General features: G+C 36.3%; 1 protein-coding gene across 7 annotated transcripts in view; it reads right to left on the minus strand.

Moving 5' to 3' along the window:
- The window catches only part of EXOC6B (exocyst complex component 6B), a 615,985-nt gene that overhangs the window by 237,238 nt on the left and 354,848 nt on the right, over window positions 1-23,899 (minus strand). For 6 of the 7 annotated variants that reach the window (XR_007461984.1, XM_049650337.1, XM_049650335.1 and 3 more), the window contains 2 exons: window positions 19,473-19,589; window positions 18,857-19,036 (listed from right to left, as the gene is read on the minus strand). Coding sequence is in view for 6 of the 7 variants with exons in the window: in XM_049650337.1 (XP_049506294.1) it covers window positions 18,857-19,036; window positions 19,473-19,589 (297 nt within the window). In the remaining variant the exon portion in view is untranslated. The remainder of the gene's footprint in view (window positions 1-18,856; window positions 19,037-19,472; window positions 19,590-23,899) is intronic. The other variant, XM_049650336.1, reaches the window with a different exon arrangement.

Here is a 23,899-nt window from a genome sequence, read left to right on the forward strand (position 1 = left end):
GAGCCTGACGCGGGGCTCGAACTCACGGACCGCGAGATCGTGACCTGGCTGAAGTCGGACACTTAACCGACTGCGCCACCCAGGCGCCCCACCAAGTTATTCTTCATATGTGATTCCAGCACACAGAGGAAGAAGCACAGGAATGTCAGGGTTGGAGACACAGTGCTGGTCTAACATTATGTATGTATTACCTTTGTAACAGTCTAACCTATGTGTGTATTACCTTTATAACATTCCATTAAAAATCATCTATTCTCTGTTCTAATGTTGATCATAAATTAACTAGTTCATGCTCTATTTAATTTTCCTCTCTCTAACTTCTACTTGTTAGATCCATTCAAAACAGATCAAATCCATATTCTATGCAACCAAGTTTCCCAGCATTTGGCTTTCCCATTTCTAGAAGAAGAGACAGAGGGCTATTGGGTATCCAGATTTTACTCTAAATAAAAGGTAGCAAATTAATGGTAAGAGCCAGTAACAATGCTCACAGCAGCCAGCTATAAATTGCTTCCTTTCCATGATGGGATGTCTATCCTTTAGAAAAATAATAAATAAATAGACAAAAATGAGGTCTCCAGAAAACTGTGCCAGGGTCCTCAGCATTCCTATTAATGTAGACAAGATAAGAAGGAAAGAGGAAAAAAAAGCTAAACTCTGGTATTTGGATAAGATCATATTCTCAGAGTGTCTTCCAGGTTTTTGGACTAGAAGCACTTAATAAGCCAAATATCTGCTCAATCTCCAAAGAGACACCAGAGACAGACTAGCAAATTTACCAGAGGGCCCTGAAAGGCAAAGGCCATATATTGCAGAGGTTACAGGTCCATTAAAAATTAATCACATGATTTCCACATGATTAAAAATAGCAGAAGATTTAAACAATGGAAGAGGTTACTTGTTAACTCATGGCAAAACAGGATCAAGGTGAGTCACAGACAAGTTATCCATAAAGACATTACAGTTTGGTAGTCTTGGGTAGTAGTAGCTGTTCATCAAAAGCAGATCAAATGCTATATAACATAATTAGAGGAATTCATTGAATCAGACAACTGTCCCCAGGCAGTCCTCATGATTTTCTACAGTTAGCATCAGTAATACAATTGTGCCAGGTCTAGCAAGCAAGCTTCTCTCAATACCATAAAATAGGTATCATCAGGTCTAATCATAGCCATATTATTTGCAGTAGTCTGGTGCCTTGCACTAATTTCAGAGCTGAACTAGGACTGAAGTTTTAAGCATTATTATTGAAACTCAACATGCTATAAAGCTCATGCTCATTAGACTCAGTCCCTGCCCTACACTTGGGAGCCAGGTTCCACCAGGAAGGTAAAGAGATAAACAAAAAACACTGGAAGGATCCCTATGGGCCACTGTTAAAGGAAAGGGAAACCCTAAAGAAAGAGAACAATTAAATGTCCCCTCGGGAACTGACATCTCATATTTCCTTTACCACCTACAAGGCAGCAAATCAATACTTTTCCTTTAATAATGAAATAACTGATGCCTCTTGTATATATTACAGAAGGATTTTCAAGTTTTAATAATAACAATACCTATAATGTAAGATTTAATATTATCTGCTATAAATTTTGTAGCTGATATTTATTAAATGCTTACTACATGATAGACTATATTGTTATTTACTACATTTAAAGGTTCATGATTTTAAGATAATATTGAATAACTCACGTCCTGAAATAAAAATCTTCTAGACTTAAAACTGTTCATGAAAAAATATCTGTGATCTAGAAAATTCTACCTTCGTGTAATTGAGATTCACTTTTATAATCTTTCCCTTTTCCTCTCCAACCTACCAGTTAATATCATGAATGCTTCAAGTTACCTGCAATGTTTGAACCATAAAACAAAGTATATTGAAGCTATGTAATTAAAGAATGTAAAGAATGCAGGCTTGTAAGGAGCAGAGATCACATACACCAACACTAGAGAATGGACAATTCCAACCTACTAAGGAAGAAAATAGAAGGACTGGAAATCAGAAGTGCGGCACAGAGAAGTAGAATAGAAAAATGGTAATGTGACCAACTTGTCATGACCAATATGTCAATTCCTTAGGGGGGGAAAAAGGTTTAATTTTGAAAAATTGTACCACAAAATAAATTTATACTTCTCAAAGGGCAATATGCACCAAAGACACCATTAAGAGAGTGAAAAGGCAAGCCATTTTCTAGGGAACAATTGTTCGTGATACATACATCCTATAATGAACTCATAATCAGCAGATTAGTTCTCAAAGTGTAGTCTGCAGATGCCAAAGAGTATTCTGGACACCCCTCAAGGTGTCCACAAAGTCAAAACAACTTTCATAACAACACTAAGATGTTGTCTTTTTTCACTGTGTTGACATTCACACTGATGACATTTCACTTGTGCTGATATTTGCAAAAGCAATGACTGGCAAAACCACTGGTACCTTAGCATGAATTAACCCTATGGTACCCAACTGTACTAGTAACCTTTGTATTCTTCAACACCATGCAGTCACAATAAAACAAAATGCCAGTTTCATTTAAGAATGTCTTTGTTGAAGCAGTAAAAATTATTCATTTTATTAAATCCCAACTCTTCAGTTTGACTTTTTTATATTCTGTGTCACAAATTGGGAAGTATGCATAAAACATTTATGTTGCAGGGGCGCCTGGGTGGCTCAGTTGGTCAAGTGTCCAACTTCAGCTCAGGTCATGATCTCGCAGTCCATGGATTCAAGCCCTGGGTCGGCTCTGTGTGACAAATCGGGACATATGCATAAAACATTTACGTTGCATAGCAAAGGATGATAACCGTCTAAAGGAAAACATTTGTGTAATTGTTTGGGTGCAAGCTGAACTAGCCTCTTTTTCATGGAACACCCTTTTCACCTGAAAGAACAGCTGACAGACAAATTATGGTTATTCAGACTTGGGGTTTCGGTAGGCATTTTCTTAAAAATGATTGAAATGATCCCGCCACTTTAAAGAAAACATCTGGCAGTATTAGTTGCCAATGACACAAGTCAAGCCTAGAAGCAAAAATATGAATTTTGGAAAACTAGTATCTGCCACCATGATATAGTTTCCCAATACTTAAAAGACTTTATTTTTTTTAATGTCTATTTATTTATTTTGATAGAGAGAGAAAGAATGCTTGAGGGGGAGAGGGGCAGCAAGAGAGGGAGAGAGAATCCCAAGCAGGCTCATGCTCAGTGCGGAGCCAGATGTGGGGCTCAATCCCACAACTGTGAGATCATGACCTGAGCTGAAATCAAGAGTTGGACATTTACCCAACTGAACCACCCAGGCCCCCCTCTTAAAAGACTTTTTGAATGAGACTGGTGGTAATATGACTGAATGTGGATTGTGTTTTTCTGGTATTATATAATAAAATATGCCAACATTGTGAAGATCTGCATAACTGAGTAAACCAACATTTTCTAAATGATATATGCATAATGCTACAAAATCACACATGGGTAAAAGATCTATTCAAAACACAAAACAGACCAATGAACATTAAGGTAACAGAATATGAAACATTCACTGATAAGATTTCAGATTCCACATTACAACTAACCTTTATGAAACTATCACGTCAAGTTTTGCTGTAATGTCAAAGAATATCAACAATAATCTGAACAGACCATTAAAGAACTCCTCCTTTATGCAACATACCTGTGAGACCAGATTTTATCATATACTTTAAACAAAACAATTGATTACAACAGACTGTTACAAAAGCAGATTTGAGATATCTGACTTTCTTCTATTAAGCCAGACATTAAAGCTGTATAAACCATAAAATAATGCCATTCTTTTCACTACATTTCTTTTGTTTTGGAAAATATGGTCATTTTTCTTGAAAAATATATTATTCAGGTTAACAAATAATAAGTATATTATTGTTATTATTTAAAATAAGTAAATATTTTTATGGGGCGCCTGGGTGGCTCAGTCGGTTAAGTGTCCAACTTCGGCTCAGGTCATGATCTCACGGTTCGTGGGTTTGAGCCCTACATCAGGCTCTGTGCAGACAGCTCAGAGCCTGGAGTCTGCTTCAGATTCTGTGTTTCCCTCTGTCTCTGCCCTACCCCATTCACGCTGTCTCTCTCTCAAAACTAAACATGAAAAAATTAAAAAGTAATAAATATTTTTAAATTTCTCAGTCTCAACTTCAAATATGTTAAATATTAACAGCTATAAATAGCATAAACAAAAGATCTTTGAATTCCTTAATAACTTTTAATAGTGTAAAGAGTCTGAAGACCAACATGTTATAGTACAGTTATATGAGCTTCCTATTGCTCCTGTAACAAATTACCCTAAATTTAGTGACTTAAAACAATGCAGATTTATTATCTTACAGTTCTGGTGGTTAGGAGTCCAAAATAGGTCTTATAAAACTAAGGCAACATTCCTTATAAAAGCTTAAGGCGAAAATCTGTTCCTTGCTTTTTTTCAGCTTCTAGAGGCTTCCCACCTTCCTTGGCTCCTGTCTACATCAATCTGACCTTTGTTTCCATCATTATATCTCCTTTTCTGTGACACTCCTACCTCCCTTTTATAAGGACCCTTGAGATGACATTGAGTAACCTATATTACTTCTACATGCAATGGATATACCTCATGATTGTAATGCTGAGCCTAAGAAATGACACAAAAGAGTACATGCTGCATCGTTCTACCAACCAAGCAAAACCAAGCTACAGGTACTGAAAGTATGGATAGTGATTACCCTCAGGAAGAAAGGTAGAGATTTGATGGGGAAGTTGATAATGTTCTGTTTCCTGATCTTCATGCTGAAAACACAGGACGACCTACTTGGTGAACATTCTTCAAACTATATGATTTGTTCACTCTTCTAGGTTCGTTATTCTTCAGTTTAAAAAACAAATAGCAAATGAAGTTATTCCCTTCTCTAAAAGATGGGCTATTTTTTAAAAAACACATTTTTCCAGGGGACTCTTAACTAAAACAAGGAGCCATAGGGGTCACCATATCTGTTTTACAACAGCAGAAATACAGATATGGTCAACATAGCACCAAAAGTAGAGTTCTAAAGAAAACTCAAGGGGTTCATGTCAGACTTCTTGAAACTGCAGAGTTAGGACCCATTTGTCTACTGAAAGACGGCCTCCCATTTTCAGGTCCTTGTCACCTCTTTCTTGATCCTAACACTATCTCCCAAAGGAATTACCACGATACACAATGATTAAAGGAAACTTCCAATAAAAACAAAAAATAGCAATCTACCCAAACAGAACAAAACACACATATACAAACACAGAACTTAAAGCGGCTTTGCTTCTTTAGTGTGACAATCACTGTAAGTACTGACGAAAGTCTCCATCCTGGAACAGTTAAAGAGAGTAAATCATTCATTTGCAGGAACACTATAAAGGCCAATTACCCTAAATGAAATAAAAATAACAAGTGTATGTGGTAAACACAAACTCTTTTTAAAAATATCAGGGAAGCATTTCAAGGTAGAAAATTCATTTTTTTGGCTGCGTGTGTGTGTCTGTGAGAGAGAGAGAGAGAGAGAGAGAGACTCTAATCACTTTTTAAGAAAGTAGTTTTTCCTTAATCAGGGTCTGGACCTCATCTACAGCCAGGGAGCTCAAGAGCAACAAGCCTGTAGTTGCTAATTCAAAGTAGGAGGAGTCCCCAGGGGCAAGTATGCACTGTGTCTGATTCCCAGTAATGTGTGTTATTTGTTTAGAGAAGTTCAAGCACTTACTAAGCCATATTAAAACTGTGGCTATAAACCACCATGAAAGTATTGCAGAACAGTGGCATGTACCAGATTCCTGTTCATTTAACTGTGAACTCCTCACCCCACAACATATGCACTAAACGTGCTACAGTATCTTGGCACCAATGGCAGGCTCAAATTTGCCATCGTGTCAAAGAAGTAAAAACGTACTTTAGAATGACCTGACTGCAATATTCCCAAGCAGCAATTATTTTCTTTCTTGGGAACTTGGATAAATTACCTTTGCAGTGTTTTCCCAACTTCATTCTCGAAGAGATGGAATTGTAAAGCAAAATAAGTTTATATTAGAGAGTTGTAATAGAAAAGATGTCATGTGATAGCAAACAGTCATGTGAGTTGGAAGTCACTGCTCCATGCATAATGTTGCTATCAGACTCATCCAATCTCATCATGACATTCACTGGATACCTACTTAGCGTTGGAGGATATATTAAAAAGTATAAGACATTTTCCTTCAAAGAACTTGTAACCTGAGAGATGATAAAGGGACTATATTTTTTTAAAAAAGCAGTGATTTAAGATAACATACCTTACGTTTTAAATAGAGAATGAAACCATTAAGATCTGTATAAGCTTATAAGAAAGTCAAGCCCTTGGGATATGACTTCAGCTGGGGGGCGGGGGGTGGGGTGCACAGTCCAGAAAGACTTCACTGGGAAAACAGGCTTTGAGTTGTATTTTAAAGGAAGGAAAGATTTGAAAGTGAGATGATAAGTCCTTCCAAGGAGAAAGAAAACCATGAACAAAAGTTTACAACCAGAAATAAGCATAGTATGTTTGATAACAGTGAACAGATCTACTTGGCTGAAGTCAAGGGTTTATGTAGAGGAATTACAGGGAATATAGGTAATGTGACTAAGAGTTATACTAGAAAAAGCACAAATCATTAAAAATTTCTAAGCAGAGGGCATGACAGACACACGGGTGTTTTTGAAATACACATCTGAAAATAAAGTGGCATAAAGATAAAGTGTATTATGGTCTTCCTATAATGATCACACGCCCTTAGTTGCCCTCAATGGTGATCTATTATTCCTGATCTAATCCTGATGATGTTTCTCAGTCCCCTTCCCTAGAACTTTGCTAGGACACCTCAATTCGAAAGAACCTCCACAAATTCCAAACCAAACTTATTCCTTTAGTCTTCAAAATTTTAGGGAAAAAAGCAACTTGTTTACTATAGCAAAAAGATCTTGGGCTTCAGCATGGGAGGCCTCAATCTAAATCTCTATTCTACCATATACTGACTTGTATGATCTTGGACAATAATTTACCTACCTTTGCCTAAATTTAATCTGTAAAACGTGTTACTCTGAAGAATGGAATGAGCTAAATGAAGAAGACTGAAATCTTTCACTATTGTAATTTATGAGCAAAGGCAAGTCTGACTTGGAAAAAGCCACAAAGATCTAAAAATGTTTTAATAAAGCAAATGCTTAAATACTTTCAGGTTTTTTTTTAATGTTTACTTATTTTTGAGAGAGAGAGAGAGAGCAAGAGGAGGGGTGGGGCAGAGAGCGGGGGACAGAGGATCCAAAACAGGCTCTGTGCTGATAGCAGAGAGCCCGAGGGGGGCTTGAACTCACAAACCACAAGATCATGACCAGAACAGAAGTTGGATGCTTAGCCAACTGAGCCACCAGGCACCCCTGCTTAAATAGTTTTAAAATGCCAATACCCAAGGGATACAGGAGTGCTGATGCATAGGGGCACTTGTACCCCAGTGTTTATAGCAGCACTTTCAACAATAGCCAAATTATGGAAAGAGCCTAAATGTCCATTAACTGACGAATGGATAAAGAAGTTGTGGTTTATATATACAATGGAATACTACGTGGCAATGAGAAAGAATGAAATCTGGCCATTTGTAGCAACGTGGATGGAACTGAAGAGTATTATGCTAAGTGAAATAAGTCAGGCAGAGAAAGACAGATACCATATGTTTTCACTCTTATGTGGATCTTGAGAAACTTAACAGAAGACCATGGGGGAGGGAAAGGGGGGAAAAAAAGTTACAGAGATGGAGGAGGCAAACCACAAGAGACTCTTAAATACTGAGAACAAACTGAGAGTTGATGGGGGTGGGGAGAGCGGAAAGTGGGTGATGGGCACTGAGGAGAGCACCTGTTGGGATGAGCACTGGGTGTTGTATGGAAACCAATTTGACAATAAATTATATTTTAAAAATGCCAATAACAAAGAAATTATAAAGTGGCAATTTTGAATAAGATTACAAAGCCACACCACAAACACAATTACTTATAATTCACATATTTCCTCACTGAACATTTTTCCCACTAACACGCTTTTACAGTTTTCACATACTTGTAATAATGTTTGTAAAATTTTCACTCTGCTTTTTTCATTTAATATTATATTATAAACACTTTGCAGTGCAATGTTATTATTTGATATTCATAATATTAGTTTTAACAAACGCATAATAGTTCCTTGATCAATAGTATTATCGTTTATACAGCCATTTACCTATTATTACACAGTTAGGGATGTTTTTAATTCTTTGATCTCCTCATAAGCAATGTTGAAATAATTGTTTTGTCCTCAGAGAATTTCAAGTTTCTCACTACCTCAGCAACAATGAGAAAGACTCAGAGCTGCCTCCTTCCCATTTTATAAAGGTATGTGAGCTTTTAAAGTGACCAGACAGAGTAGTGTCCAAGATGTTCTCACTGGTATGTCTGACTCTAAACAGTGTATTAGATATGGAGAGTTGTAGCATTTTCTGCTCCTTTAAGCACTAGATTCTCCTTACTTTCTACCTTATCTCAGCACCAAAAACAAGATTAGAAGTAAATGTTTCTTAGCATTTAAACTTTCTTAATCTTTTATTTAACAATTATAAGAGCAGGAGACAATGTAAAGACCAATATCATTAAAGAGGCAAAGGACTACCAGCTGATAACTACCAAAGAATGGCCATGGCCGTTGGTAACAGTTTTCTGGAGGAAAAGTGCCAAGTAATAGCTCAACACACAAAGATGTCTCTAAAGAAATACAAAACTCCTGAAGGATGTAAGTCCCAAACTAAATTCACACCCTCAGTACCACACTAATAAGGAGCTAACCGGTTGATTTCTATGTACTCTATGTAACTCAAATAATCAAAATCTTAACAGCATATAATCAGGGAATACTGATTTCTCAGTAGACAGAGAAATTATCAGCAAATCTGTCATTTGTTGTATCACAGGGGGGAAAAACACAAAAAAAGAAAAAAATTCCTTGGACACTGTCTCTACCTATATAATTAATCTGAACAAGAATTTGATAGATATCCTGAAGGCTTTGATTCCTCTGGTTCCTTAAGAACACCTGGAACTTCCTTACAGGCATACCTCATTTTATTGCACTTCACTCTATTTCGCTTCGTAGATATTTTGTTTTTTATAAATAGAAGGTTCAAGGCAGTGGAGGGAATAACTGCAGATGTAGTGGAAAGAGCAAGAGAACTAGAAGTAGAAGCAGAGGCTGAAGATAAGACTGAATTGCTGCAATCTCGGGATACAATTTGAACCAATGAGGAATCGTTTCTTATGGATGCATAAAGAAAGGGGTTTCTTGAGATGGCATCTACTCTTGGTGAAGATGCTGTGAGGACGGTTGGAATGATACCAAGTGACTTAGTAGAACACCACATAAACTCAGTTGACAAACAGTGGTACGGCTGGAGAGGATTGATTCCAATCTTGAAAGAAGCTTTGTTGCCAGTAAAATGTGATCGAAAGGCATCACATGCTACAGAGAAATCATTCCTGGAAAGAAAAGTCGATCGATAGAACAAACTTTGCTGTCTTTTTTTTTTTTTTTTGTAATATTTTAAAAGTTTATTTATATTTGAGAGAAAGACACAGAGAGACAGAGGCAGAGTGCAAGTGGGGGAGGGGCTGAGAGAGAAGGAGACAGAATCTGAAGCAGACTCCAGGCTCTGAGCTGTCAGCACAGAGCCCAACGCAGGGCTCGAACTCATGAGCTATAAGATCATGACCTGAGCCACAGTCAGATACTTAACCAACTGAGCCACCCAGGTGCCCCTTCACTGTCTTATTTTCAAGAAAATTGCCACGGCCACCCCAACCTTCAGTGACCATCACCCTGATCAGTCAGCAGCCATCAACATCAAGGAAAGACCCTCCATCACAAAAAAAAAACTATAACACATTAAAAGCTCAGAGATGATGGTTAGCATTTTTTAGCAATAAAGCATTTTTCAACTAAGGTATATATATTGGATTGTTAAACATAATGCTACTGAATACTTAATAGACTACAGTATAGTGTAAACATAATTTACATGAACGGAAAAACCAAAAACATTCACTTGACTTGCTTTATTGCAAAATTCAATTTATTGCTGTGGTCTGGAACCAAACCCACAATATCTCCAAGCCACGCCTACGTTTTGTTCAAGTGAAAACCACAGAGACTGAGCTGATTTAGAGAATCATTATTACCATTAGACAGGAGAATTTCCACATGAGATGTCAGCTAAGGGAACTAGGTTAGGTTAGAAACAGGCAACCCACTTAACTAGTATCCTTCCCATTACCAGAGTTTCCACTTTCTGTACATATTATCACAATTTACCTCTCCTGCTGGGAACTGTTCTGTTCATAATGAATACAATTTTATACACTAACAAAAATACTGAATAAGAATCTCACAGAGGATAGACATTTAAATGATGTCTCCATGAAACAAAGCCTCGTGTACCCCCTGCAGAGTTTAGAAATAGCAGAGCCAAGAGAGAAGAGAACATGGGCTTTGGAGGCAGTTCACAGCCCAGCTCCACTGCTCTTAGATCATTAATTTTTGATACATAAGCCTCTCCATGATTTACTTTTCTTATCTGTAAAATGAGATAATAACACCTTTTTGCCAATTTCTTGCAAGGAATAAATGAGAACATATATATGAGAATATAATTTTAACATGTATATTCTCATTTATTCCTTGCAACAAAATTCACTCACACACACACACACACACACACACACACACACAGAAACAGAGACAGAGACAGAGACAGAGATAGGCAGAGAAAGAAAAAGAGCCAAACACAGTATTATTAAATATGAAGAGATGGTTTTATACAGTGGAGAAAGCATGACCCAGAGTAAAAAAACAAACAAACAAACAAAAAAAAAACCTAGGATCTGCCCCACTATTGATTCATTTTCTGACCCTGAGCAAGACCACTTTAGGCCTCAGTTTTCACATTTGTCAAATGGGGAAAATAATAACTGTTTATATATCATAAAGTTTGTTTAAAAATCCAAATGAAATAATGAGAATATATAAAAGAAAAAAAAGAAGTTTGAATATCATAAAGTGAAACATAAATGCAAGTTATGTTTAAATTATGACTCTGTCACTTGAAACACAATGATCTTTTTTTATTTGGGTACATTTAAGGGGATATGGAAGGAGAAAGACCAATTTAGAATTTTAAGCCAAAGAGGGGTGCCTGGGTGGCTCAGTCCCTTCAGCATCCAGCTCTTGATTTCAGCTCTGGTCATGATCGCAGGGTTATGGGATGGAGCCCTTTGTCAGCCTCAGGGCTGAGCATAGAGCCTGCTTGAGATTCTCATTCTCTCTCCCTCTTCCCCCCTCCTCCACCTCTGCTTCTCTGCCCACTGCAGCACACGCTCTCTCTCCCTCTATAAAATAAAATTTAAAAACAAAGAATTCGAATCCAAACTTTTGGTCCTTGTTTCAGAATAACACTTTGTGACTTTTCTTTTTAATAATTAAATGAGTACTTTTAATGATACACATGATCCCAAAATGGTTTTCGATCCTTAGGTAGGAATTCACTTAATTTATTACACAAAATAAGAAAACTCCACAAAAACTTACTGTGCACCACTTCATGCAAGGAACTGCACAGTACACACAGACAGACATGAATCAAACAAGGTCTCTGTGTGGCCACAGTTTACAGTCCTATGGCTGGCAATCAATTTAATAGGCACAATGGTACAGAGGAAAAGTTATAAAGTCAAATACATCTGTTTAAATCCTGACACTGCCGCCTATTTCTGGTATCTCTTACAAAGTATGCAACTTTCCTGAGTTCACACTGTCATCATTGAAACTGGGATCATACTCATCTGCCTAAGGCATTTTGCATCTTCATTAATTGGGATGACATGTAACACACGTAAAGCATCTGGAAGATAGTAGGTACTTCTAACTTACCACACTCCCCTTTCCTGAAATAAGCACATAGGTCAATGACACACATCCCACCCAGGACAGAATTAGGTTAGTGCCATATAATAAGTTCCAAACGAAAAAGAAAGATGTCATACCTGGTTGGGAGAACAGGAGAAGGCTTCATGGAAGCTGTGGGATTTGAAAGGAGCCTTGAAGTATGGGAAAGATTTCAGTTTCAATACACACGGTTAAAGTACACAAAAAGGTATGAACAACAACAAGGGTGGAAAATAGTTTGATGTGTTTGACAAAGAGCATTACTTCAGTTTGGAAGGAGTATCTTGGGCAAATAGAAAATGGAGAGACAAGAACAAAATGGTAGTTTGGAGGTCATATTATGGACAGTCTTGATGGTCACAGAGATTTTATACTTAATGGGAGGCACTGACAGTTTCCTAACTCGCAGTATTATTTGGTTGGTCCTGAGATGGCAGCAGTTCACAGAATTAAATGCAGTACTAAGAGAAATGTCATTTTAAAAGGGCTTTAGGCAGGAAAAATGTCAGGAACCTTTATATAGAAAATGACCTTCCCTTAAAGATGGCCCATCAAATAACTGCCCAGGAAGAAAGGCCAAGAAGAGGTAACACTGTGAAAACTAAGAAACCAAGAAACTAAGGCAAACCAAAATGGGTTAAGAGAGATCTTGACCTGGGTCATATAAATTAACATTAAGAGCAGACAGAGAAAACAAAGTCAGGATTCCCTCCTCTGGGTCCGTTACTTGAGACAGCATTTCCTTTCTCTCATGCATTTCTGAGAGATAATTATTAGGATAACCAGGACAAATTCTCAAAAGTATGCTCTTATGCTGAGCACGCAAACTGGGTAGCTGTGCCTGAAATTCTAAATCACACAACTGGAGCCTGCCAACATGCTTGTGTACTTACCTCATCTCTTTAAGGACGTGGCAACAATTTTGAATTCTAACTGTGGAAAACGTTATTATTACAATCATTTCCGGGTGCCTCGTGAAAATAGGTAGGCCACCTTGGGCATCAAAACTTCAAGAGGGAAATAGTCGCAAATCTCAACAATTACCCGCCCCCAACCATTCAGTGTTCGATGAAGTAAATTCTAAGACATCTACTTCCACCCAAACACTCTCTTTCCCTCTCCATTCTGCCTCCCTCCCTGTCTTTCTCTCACACACACAAACCTGCACACCGCCCTATACTCTGGGTTATGTTGCTTATGTAGTGACAAAACATCCCTGAGAACTAAGAAACCTGGAGATTTCAAAATGTAATAGAACAATACAGTCTTTGGCTTTTTCTTTACAGTTCTTTCCATATACATATTTCCTATTATTCAGTCACTCTTTGAGAAGAGAGCCACTCTTGTTAGGGGGTTGAAAATATGAAAAGAAATATTCATATTAATTAAAAGACAAATGATTTTGTTTTTGTTTTTTCCTCAGAAATAGCTCTTTCCTCTCTCATCTTCCACTATTAGTGCACAAGAGCAAATCTCAGACACAGTTCTGTTTGGCTAATACAGTTTATAAATACAAGGTTCCATGCAGAAGTTATCCAGCACGTTGGCGAACATAAACACAAGTGCTGGGTGGTCTATTCTGCTCTGTGTAAACCCAGAAGAAGGGATCGTTTTAGAACCCATACTAATTTGATTCTAGAGAATACAATGGTTGGTGAATGCAAATACTTTTTTTTAACAGTGGCTTCAGAAAGAAGATCTCTATACTAGACTACACAGAAACATGGTATTTGCAGAAGTAATATTGAGGATTTAGGGCTGAGTCACCACCCACTTTGATTCTGAACAGCACGATCATCCTGATCCACACTGAGAGGTTATAGTATTTAGATAGCAATGACAGCTCAGAATAAACAAAATAAAAGGAAAACTCCTCAACGAATTATTTACAGTATAGACCTGCAAGAAAGGTCACAACTCTACTGATAGAAAAAGCATGTACTTTGTGTTAGACAAACATGAGTCTGATTAACAGTGCTATTTCTAAATGGCCTGGACATTCAAGTAAGTATGGAGCTGACCTATGATAACTACTGAATACATAGGAACTGTGTTATATGACATGTAAAACAGTCATGCTCATGAGGGTGTCATTTTATTTTTTTAAGAACAGAAAAAAAGCAAGGAAGACGAATATAGGGAACACCTATTTAGAATGGCTTTGACTTTGAACTACTACATTTTATTTTTCATCACATTCCAAAATCTTTCTCATTCAAGCACCTGTACAATGCTGGAGGAGACATTATGGCCAAAATACTATTAGCCATTTTCCTTTCAAAAAATGAAACACATTTGTAAACATCTTTCTTCAATAAAAGTGTTTTTTAATATAAATTAATTATCAAAGAGAATAATCTTGAAAGAGAATAATAATTCTAAAATCGCCTCCCCCCACTCCACAATTATAAAAGTAGCAAATGTTTCATGACAGAAAAATATTTTTAAACACAGATAAACAAAAAGAAAAAAATTAAAAGCTATATAGAGATTAGTATAGTTAAACCAGGGAGTGCATAATTCTAGATTTTTTATTGTATATAGTATAAATGATTAATGTGTCTATATCTGTATTAATAAAAGTGAGATCATATTATATAAAATGATTTTGCAATCCACTTTTCTAATCAAGAAATAATTAACATATCTTAAACCAATAAATATCTATCTCCATTAATTTAATGACTGACTGACATCACATTATGTGAATATATAATAATTTATTGAGCTAACACATCTATTACTGGCTTTTAACTTATTCTCTACTCCACTATGCAAAAGACAATAAATACTATGTTGAACATACTCACATCTGAATTGTATAATATACCCACGATTATTTCATTAAGTTAGAATGCTAAAAGTGGGATTGGATTGCAGGGTCAAAGGTAAGCAAATTTTATGAGTTTTTTGAGGCATATTGAAAAACTGACCACCAAGAAGGATATACCAATTTACACACCTTCCAGCAATGTATCAGAATACCGATTTTTGGAAATGTTTCTCATAAATATTGAACATCATCATTTTCTTATTTACTTTTGGTAAGTTTATAGGCAAAAATATCCTACAACATTAATACGTTTGTCTTATTACCAGAGTTGCATATTTTGTTCATGTTATCTTATATTTTTCTTTTTTTCTGACTGCCTAAAATACAACATTTACAAATTTTCCCAAGTTGTGTGTTATTTTCTTACTAAATTTGAAACAATGTTGTTATATTGTTATATAGTACAGATTTTAACCTTTTGGAATACTTGCTAAGTACTTTTTTTGATATGTTTACATTCTATTTTCTTTATTAATTCTTTTTAGGTATCTTACAAAACAGTTATTTTTATTTTTATTTTTCATTTACATCCAAGTTAGTTATCAAATAGACCACTAACGATTTTAGGAGTAGAATCCAGTGATTCATCCCCTACATGTAACAACCAGTGCTCATCCCAACAAGTGTCCTCCTTCATGCCCCTTGCCCATTTAGCTCACCTGCTCCACCCAGAACCCCTCCAGGAACCCTCAGTTTTTCTCTATATTTAAGAGTCTCTTATGTTTCATCTCCCTCTCTGTTTTGTATTATTTTTGTTTCCCTTCCCTTATGTTCATCTGTTTTCTTACAAAACATTCTATGCAGCCAAATTATTAACCTTTTCCTTAATGATTTCACTCTTTGGTGTCATCCTTATTTTATTTTATTTATTTATTGAGAGAGAGAATATGTACATGCAAGTGGAGGGGGAGGGTCAGAGAGAGAGAGAGAGACAGGAAGAGAGAGATGGGGCAGGGGGAGAGAATCCTAAGCAGGCTCCATGCTCAGCACAGAGCCAGACACGAGGCTCCATCTCACAAACTGTAAGATCATGACGTGACCCGAAATCAAGAGTTGGAAGCGTAACAGACTAAGCCCGTAACAGACCCAGGTGCCCCTGGTGTCACCCTTAGGATGGTGACTCACAGATTACAGAAATATTTGCTAATATTTTAGACAAATAAATACTTGCTAATATTTTTATTGATTCTTCCCTAATTTCTTTCTTTTTAAAAATGTAAACAGGCATTGGATCTAGAACTTATTTTGATAAGTGAAGTTTGGACTTAACATCTTTTTATCCACATTAGCAGACAGTAGTGGCAACAGCAATTAATGAACGCCACCTTCCCCATATACTAAATTCTTACATGTACTTTGAACTACATACAGATTTTATGTTCTCTTTCTTTAATCTATCAGTTTATTCCAATGGGAGAAGGGTATTTAATTCAATTTTCAGTGTATAATGAACATTTCTAGGAAAAGACCACACTCAATTTACTTGTTCATATCTTCCGGCAAATACTGTCCATTTTTGTCTCCAAATAAATTCTAGAATCATTTTGTTAAGATGACCCCCCACCACCGAATTCATATCACTGCAATTAGATTAATTTTGGAAAAATTCTCTGCAATATGAAATATTCCCATCTAAAATACTGCATATATTTGTACATAATAAAGTCTCTCTTAAATTACTCTGTGAAATGTTCTTCACATTGGTCCTACATATAACTTGTTAAGTATATTTACAGGGATCTTGTAATCCAATAATGAATACAGCATTTTTTTTTTAATTTGTTTTCTAAGTGGACCATCTAACCAACTAAAGTCTTACTGGTCCTAATTATTTTTTTAATTTATTTGCGGGGCAGTGGGGGGGGGGGGGGTTATCCAACCACACAGTAATAATCTATGAACAATGAGAATATGTATTATTTATTTCTTTTTTTTTTAAACCGTATTTGATAGAATAAAAGCAGTAGTAAGCCCAATGAGGGGCTGGAACTCATGAACTGTGAGATCATGACCTGAGCTGAAGTCAGTTGCTTAACCAACTGAGCTACCCAGAAGCCCCACCATACTTCTGATATAAATGCAAATAAATGTTTTTAGTGTTCCACTGTTAAATCCATGGTGGTTGCTGAATTTCACATAGGTGCTCCCTATCATGCATGTCACTGAAATATTATATTGGTTGAATTTTAGTAAGTATATTTTGTAATCAGGAGTGCAGGATGGATGTTGTACAATGCCTTTTTAGAATACACAATTATGATCTTTGTCTCTTTTACCTAGTAATGTGATAAATTATATTCACAGATTTTTAAATATCAAACCATCCTTGCATTTCCAGAATAAGTCCTACATAGCAGTGGGAAATTACTTTCTTCAAACACCTTGGAACTGCTTTGCTAAAATTTGATTCAGTCTATTTTCTTATTCATAATTGTGAGATTGGTTCATCGTGTTCTCCTTTGTGCTACTTATGCCTGGCTTCAGTATCAAGATGAAGCTAGATGAAATGACCTAGTTTTCTGCAGGCCAGTGCTCCCACCGAGCAGTATAAAAGGCAGTAAAAAACGGACACACGAGAAGACTATGAAGCAATGAGGACTAAAGGGAATAACGCTGCAAAGAGGGCAGACCTTTTAAAGGTGAGCTGAGGCTCTGCAGCCATCTCTGGAGGCATCTGCCAAACGTAGGCATAGGAACAGACCAAGAATTTGGGTTAGGTGCAGGCAGGGAGTAACTACTGGGGTGAAAACAAATCACTGAATTTTTGTTGTTTCCATGGGGCTGAAGTGCCAAAATTGGAGATTTGAGGGCCAGCTTTCTCCTCAGACATTTTCTGAATTCTAAAGCTACACAGCAGAGGAAAATAACGGTCTAAGGCAAAACTTTTGAAAAGCAAAGTAAGATCTTCCCCCAGTCTTACAGTGTTTCACAGAAAAAGATTCACTAGTGGGAGGATTCATGAGAATTTCAGTTGGGAGCTGAAAAATCTTGAGGGAGTGGTAAACTGACACTGACAATCTCCAACCACTTTTTTCCTGTTGGCAATTGTTGATCTGGGTAATCCTCCTTCTTAAGACATTTGCCAAATTCTAAAATTAAAAAAGGCAAGAGGCTGAAAGAGATAAGGTTCCTCTGAAAAATGGAAATATCCATAGTCCTCTTGGTCCTGAAGAGACAGTGATGTGTCAGGCTCTCATTAAAAGCTCTAAAGAACCACATACTAATAACGGGGGCAAACGAAAGGTATGCTGCATCTACAATCCAAGCTTGACCCAGATCTGCCCATGAAGGTAGTAGGTGATGAGGCTCAAACCATAATCCACCTGCCCATACTACCTACTTAGTAAAAAAAGGGATAAACCGATTTTAGTGGGAAATGTCCTCACCTGGAACCTCTACATGTTTTAAATAAATGCAATGTCTAACATCAACCAAAAATTAACAGAAAGAGACAGGACCATATGACCAAGAACCAAAAAAAGGATCAAAAATAATTCTACCCATATGTAGATAAACTACATATTACCATTAATAAACATAAAAAATAACTTTAAAATTACTAATTAATATGCTAAAGAAAATAGAGAAATGATAGATAAATTAGATTAAAAGATGGAGAATTTCACCAGATATTTAAGGTTATAAAAAAAAAATCAAGTGGATATTCTAGGATTAAAGATACATGCCTGAAATTCTAACTCCTAAGTTTTTCTTCTATTTCTACCATAGCATTCACTATGTGTTTGCACTAATTACTTCAGGTGAAGTTAGGAGGAACAGAAATACACATGATATTAGGGACCATTTTCAACAAAATAAAAAAAACTGCAAAACTCAGTGAGAAAATGATGGAAGAGATCTCTAAATCTCATCAAGGGGCAATAATTATAGTGTGAGTTTTTATATCCTGAAGAGCCTCCTGGCTAGTTAAAACAGAAACAGACATCTTTCACCAAGACAGATTTTAAGAAAATTTTCTTCTATATGATGAGCAAAGTAAGAGCAATTGTCACTTACAGGAAGGTGTGTGAATACAGCAAAAGTGCTTCGTAGAAAGGCAATGAGGTCTACTAGGTAATCACTAGCTTTGTTGCCCAAATCTCCAGTCATCCAGTCATAGTCAGCCAGCTGTAGAAACTGGTCAATCTTCTGGTTTAAATTGGTATAAATTTCTTCTTCAGCTGCATGTCTGGCATCCTGTGAAATATGGAATTTTAAAACTCATTCAGACTTCCAGTATAATCAGAAATTTCTACTTGGAGACATCTCATACTTATATCCACTAAGTAATGGAATTGGGAATATCAAGACTATCCCAGTCTCCATTAATTTTTCCTTTTCAAAAGTATAGTAGAGTCTCTTCATTCTGTGTCTGCAAGACAAGCTATTGTTTTGCATCACCAGATAGAGAATCTGTCTTTACTTCCCTCAACTATCTGCGTCCTTTTTTTACTTTCTTACATTTCTTCAAAACTATACTCACTCTCAGGTCTTATTCCCATTCATCTCTTCTAGGACTCCAAGAACCTCCTTTCCTGTAATACCAACCTCTCTAGATCTCCTAGTCTCCTCACATTGCTTATTATAAGTTTCAGCTTCATGCTATAAAAATTCCCAGTAGCTACTACCCTACCTCTCTGGTGTCTTTGTCATCAGGCTCCTTCAAAGATTGGTATACGCCAATGTTTCTTGAAATGTGTTCTAAGGAACGACAGATCTGAAAAATGCTAACACAACAGCAGAAGAGCTCCTAGATCAAATAAGTTTGAGAAACCATGTTTAAGAGACTCATGATGTACACTAGCATATAAAAGGCTCTAAGAAGTATATGGGACTAATGTTCCAAGAAAAATATTTTCAGGACAAAAGGATGTACTTGCATTAGAGCAATCAGGATTCCAATGCTAACAATCCATCAACATGGATTGGTCCACGGTAACCCAAGACCTCCATCCCACAACATGCAATACTCATTTTTCAGTCTGACCTTACTTGCTCTGTCAAACATTCTCTTCTAGAACTCTGTTCTCCTTTGGCTTTCATGAATGGTTTTCTCCTGGTTTTATTTTTACTTTTCTGGTCTCTAATCCTCTCAATTTCACTGGGTGATTTCACCAATTCCTAGAGCTCACACCAAATCTGTCCCTGTTTTAGAAGGCTATTAATTACTGATTCAATTTCTTCAATAGATATAAAGTTATTCAGGTGATCTATTTCTCCTTGTTTGAGTTTTGGTAAACTATGTCTTTCAAAGAATTGATCCATTTCAAGTAGGTTATCAAACTCTGGGTACAGAGTTGTTCATAATATTCCTCTATTATTTTTTTAATGTCCATGGAATCAGTAGTGATAATCCCTCTTTCTTTCTTTTTTTTTTAACTTAAATTCAAGTTAGTTAACATACAGTGTAGTATTGGTTTCAGGAGTAGAATTTACTGATTCATCACTTACATATAACACCCAGTGCTCATTCCAACAAATGCGCTCCTTAAGGCCCATCACCCATTGAGCCCATCCCCCCACTGCCATCCCTCCAGCAATTAACCCTTTTTCATTTATGATATTAACAATTTGAGTGTTCCCTCTTTTGGTCTTGGTTAGCCTGGCTCAAAGTTTATAATTTTATTGATCTTTCTAAGAACCAGCCTTTGGTTTCATTGATTTTTCTCTTTTGATTTTCTACATCAAAACCATTCATTTCTGCTCTAATTTTTATTCTCTTCTTCTGATTACTTTGGATTTAATTTGCTGTTCTTTTTCTAGCTTAAGATAGAAGCTTAGATTATTTATTTTAAGAAATTTCTTATTTTCTAACACATACAATTTAATACTATAAATTTCCTTCTAAGCTCTGCTTAGATGGCACAAATTTTGAAAAGGTGTATTTTATTTTCATTTCGTTTGAACTACTTTTTAATTTCTCATGAGACTCTTTCTTTGACCCATGTATTATTTTGAAGTTTGCTGGTTAATCTGCAAATATTTGGGGATTTTTAAGCTATCTTTCTATTAACTTATTTCCATAGATGAATTCTATGTGGCCTGAGAGCAAGTTTTGTATGATCTCTGTTCTTTAAAATTTGCTAAGATGTGTTTACCAGCCAGAACATGGTCTGTTTTGGTGAATACTCTTACGAGTTTGAGAAGTATGTGTATTCTACTGCTGTTGGATGAACTATTCTACAATTGTCAGTTTAATCCAGTTGATTGACAGTACCATTCTGTTAGACTATATTTGGATATTCTCCTCCTCAAGCTATCAATTTCTGGCCCCTGGATTTGTCAATTGCTGATAGATGGGTTTACTAGGACATGTAAGCAGGAAGAGATAATGACTTATATAAAATACCTTTTCAGTATCTTTTAAATACTTATGTATTTTTTTCTCATTTGATCTATTAAAGAAGTGGATAATTTTAAACAATTTTCTAATACTAATCATTCTTGGATTCTTAATGTTACTTTTATTTCTACTTTCTATGTCCTAGATGATATTTGATAGTCTATTATTTATGATTTTTACATCAAAATTGAAATTCAATTGTTCAGATTATTTTTGGGGTTTCTCTGGGTTTTGTTTTTGTTTTTTTAAGATTTTATTTTTTTTAAATGTTTTTATTTATTTTTGAGACAGAGAGAGACAGAGCATGAACAGGGGAGGGGCAGAGAGCGAGGGAGACACAGAATTGGAAGCGGGCTCCAGGCTCTGAGCTGTCAGCACAGAGCCGGACGTAGGGCTCAAACTCACGGACTGTGAGATCATGACCTGAGTTGAAGTCGGACACTTAACTGACTGAGCCACCCAGGTGCCCCTCTCTGGTTTTTGAATCATTATTATGGTGACTTTGTGAAAATGAATTGAGATAGTTTCCCTTTTTTTCTCTACCAATCTGGAATAGTTTAAATTATATAGAAATTATCTGTTTCATGAAGACCCAAATGAATTCACAGACAAAATCATATGGATCTTGCCCAAATTTAAGAAGTCTTTAATAACTTTTTCACTTCTTTCATAGTTATTACCTTGAATCACTTTTTATTCTATGTTTTCCTATAGATCCCCAAATTTATTAGCACAGTTACACAAAATATTCTAGGTATTTAATTTCCTCTGATTGTGAATTTCAAGTAATTGTGATTTATTTATTCCTTCCTTCCTTCTTTCTTTTCTCCTTCCCTTCCTTCCTCCCACCTCCTTTCAATCCATCCACCCTTCTTTTTAATTAGGCAAGGTAAAATGATTATTTTCAAAGTGCAACATATCCTTGCTTGAAGTGTCTCAAAGACCTCAGTAAGATAAAATCCAGATGATGTATCAATACAAAACAAAGTGCTTCACAAGTTGGCATTTAACTACTTCTCTATCTCAGTCTCTATCTCTATCTCTATCTCTCTCTCTATCTCAGTGCTTACTCTACACTGAACATGTCTGATTTTATTTATTCTTTCATCTTTGTACATGAAGTTCCCTCTCCTAAAAATGTCCCTTATTCCCTCATCTTTTGTCCATCTGGATACCTCCTGCTGGTCCCAAGACCCATTCCATCTTGTGCCCTTTCTGGGAAGTCTTCCTTGAAGGTCTCAAACCTAAGATAAGTATCCTCATCCTATTCTTCTAGACCTGTAAGTATTAATTTCCCTTGAAGCCCAATCCTCTCACCTTTTCTCTATCTATATTCAATTCCCAGAAGAAAGCCAGCCCCACAGCATTAAATACCATCTTTATACGGAAGGATTCTGAATTTTTATGCCCAGCTCTGACTTTGCCCTGTCAATTTAATATCTCTAGGCAGATGACTACTAGATATCTGAAGCTTAATGTGTCAAAAATGGAAGTCTTGATTCTACTGCCGCTCCCCTGGCCTGTTATTCTTCACTGTTCCCCATCTCAGTGAATACGACCACTATTCATACAGTTTGCTTCATTCAAAAATCTTGGAATTATCCGGACTCCACTCTCTCTTATAACCCCATACCCTAGTCTAGCAGTAAAACTTGCCATCTCAACCTTTAAAAATATTTCTTACCACTTTCACCCTACCACTATTGTCCAAAAAAACACCATTATCTCTTACTTAGACCACTGCAAGACTTCCAAATTGAATTTTCTTCTTCCACTCTTCCTAACCTACAACACATTTATTTTCCACATGGCAACCAGTGTTACCCATTAATATATAAATCAGATTATCACCACCACTCCCACTTTCTAATGGCCTCACGTTTCATTTCAGAATAAAACCCAAGGTACTTACCACAAGGCCAGAAAACATCTAACTCCCGACCATCTCATTTCTTACCACCTCTACCTCTAATGATAGATATATCACTGCCAGACTGAATTCCTTGTTATTCCTTGAACACACCTGCTTGAATATCTAGTACTGTACTGTTCCCTCTGAGTGCAATATTTATCTATCAGAAATCTAAAGGATTCCATTTCTCATTTCAATCAAGTCATTTATTTTTCTTCTTAGTTCTTGTCATCAACTGAGATCAAATGAGATTTTTGTTTGTTTGTTTATCATTATCATCCCCACCACAATATAAACTCTCTAAAGTCAGGAGACCTGTTGATTATGTTTATACCCGTAAATTGCCTGGTATGTAGTAGATGCTTCATAAAAACTTGTAGAATTGACAAGAGACAATGTATTTATTGTATTATTCTGGTAGTTCTCACACAGTTCTTTACAGGAGTTACAGTGTCTGTGCTCCCTGTAGATTACAAACTCTAAATCCAAGGATTAAGTATTATTTCTCTTTCTACCCAAGAACATACCAGATTGTCACATAATAGGTACACGAACAATATTTGTGGTGGGGTAAATTAATAAATAGCCTCATTCTATTTTGTAAGAGAGTAAGGAAATTCTTATGAACAAGGAAAGCTAAGAATGCCAGCTTAATTATGCCACACATGGCAGGAACAAGGGACAATTCTGCAGGAAAATACCTTGAAGACCTTCTGATTATTTTTGCCCCTTTTTCAGCATAAAGGTTTCCATCTGCAAGGGAAAGTTTTCTGGAAACAGTAGCTTAGGAAAATACACAACATGT

The sequence above is a fragment of the Panthera uncia genome (genome assembly GCF_023721935.1).
Source record: "Panthera uncia isolate 11264 chromosome A3 unlocalized genomic scaffold, Puncia_PCG_1.0 HiC_scaffold_11, whole genome shotgun sequence".
NCBI lineage: Eukaryota > Metazoa > Chordata > Mammalia > Carnivora > Felidae > Panthera > Panthera uncia.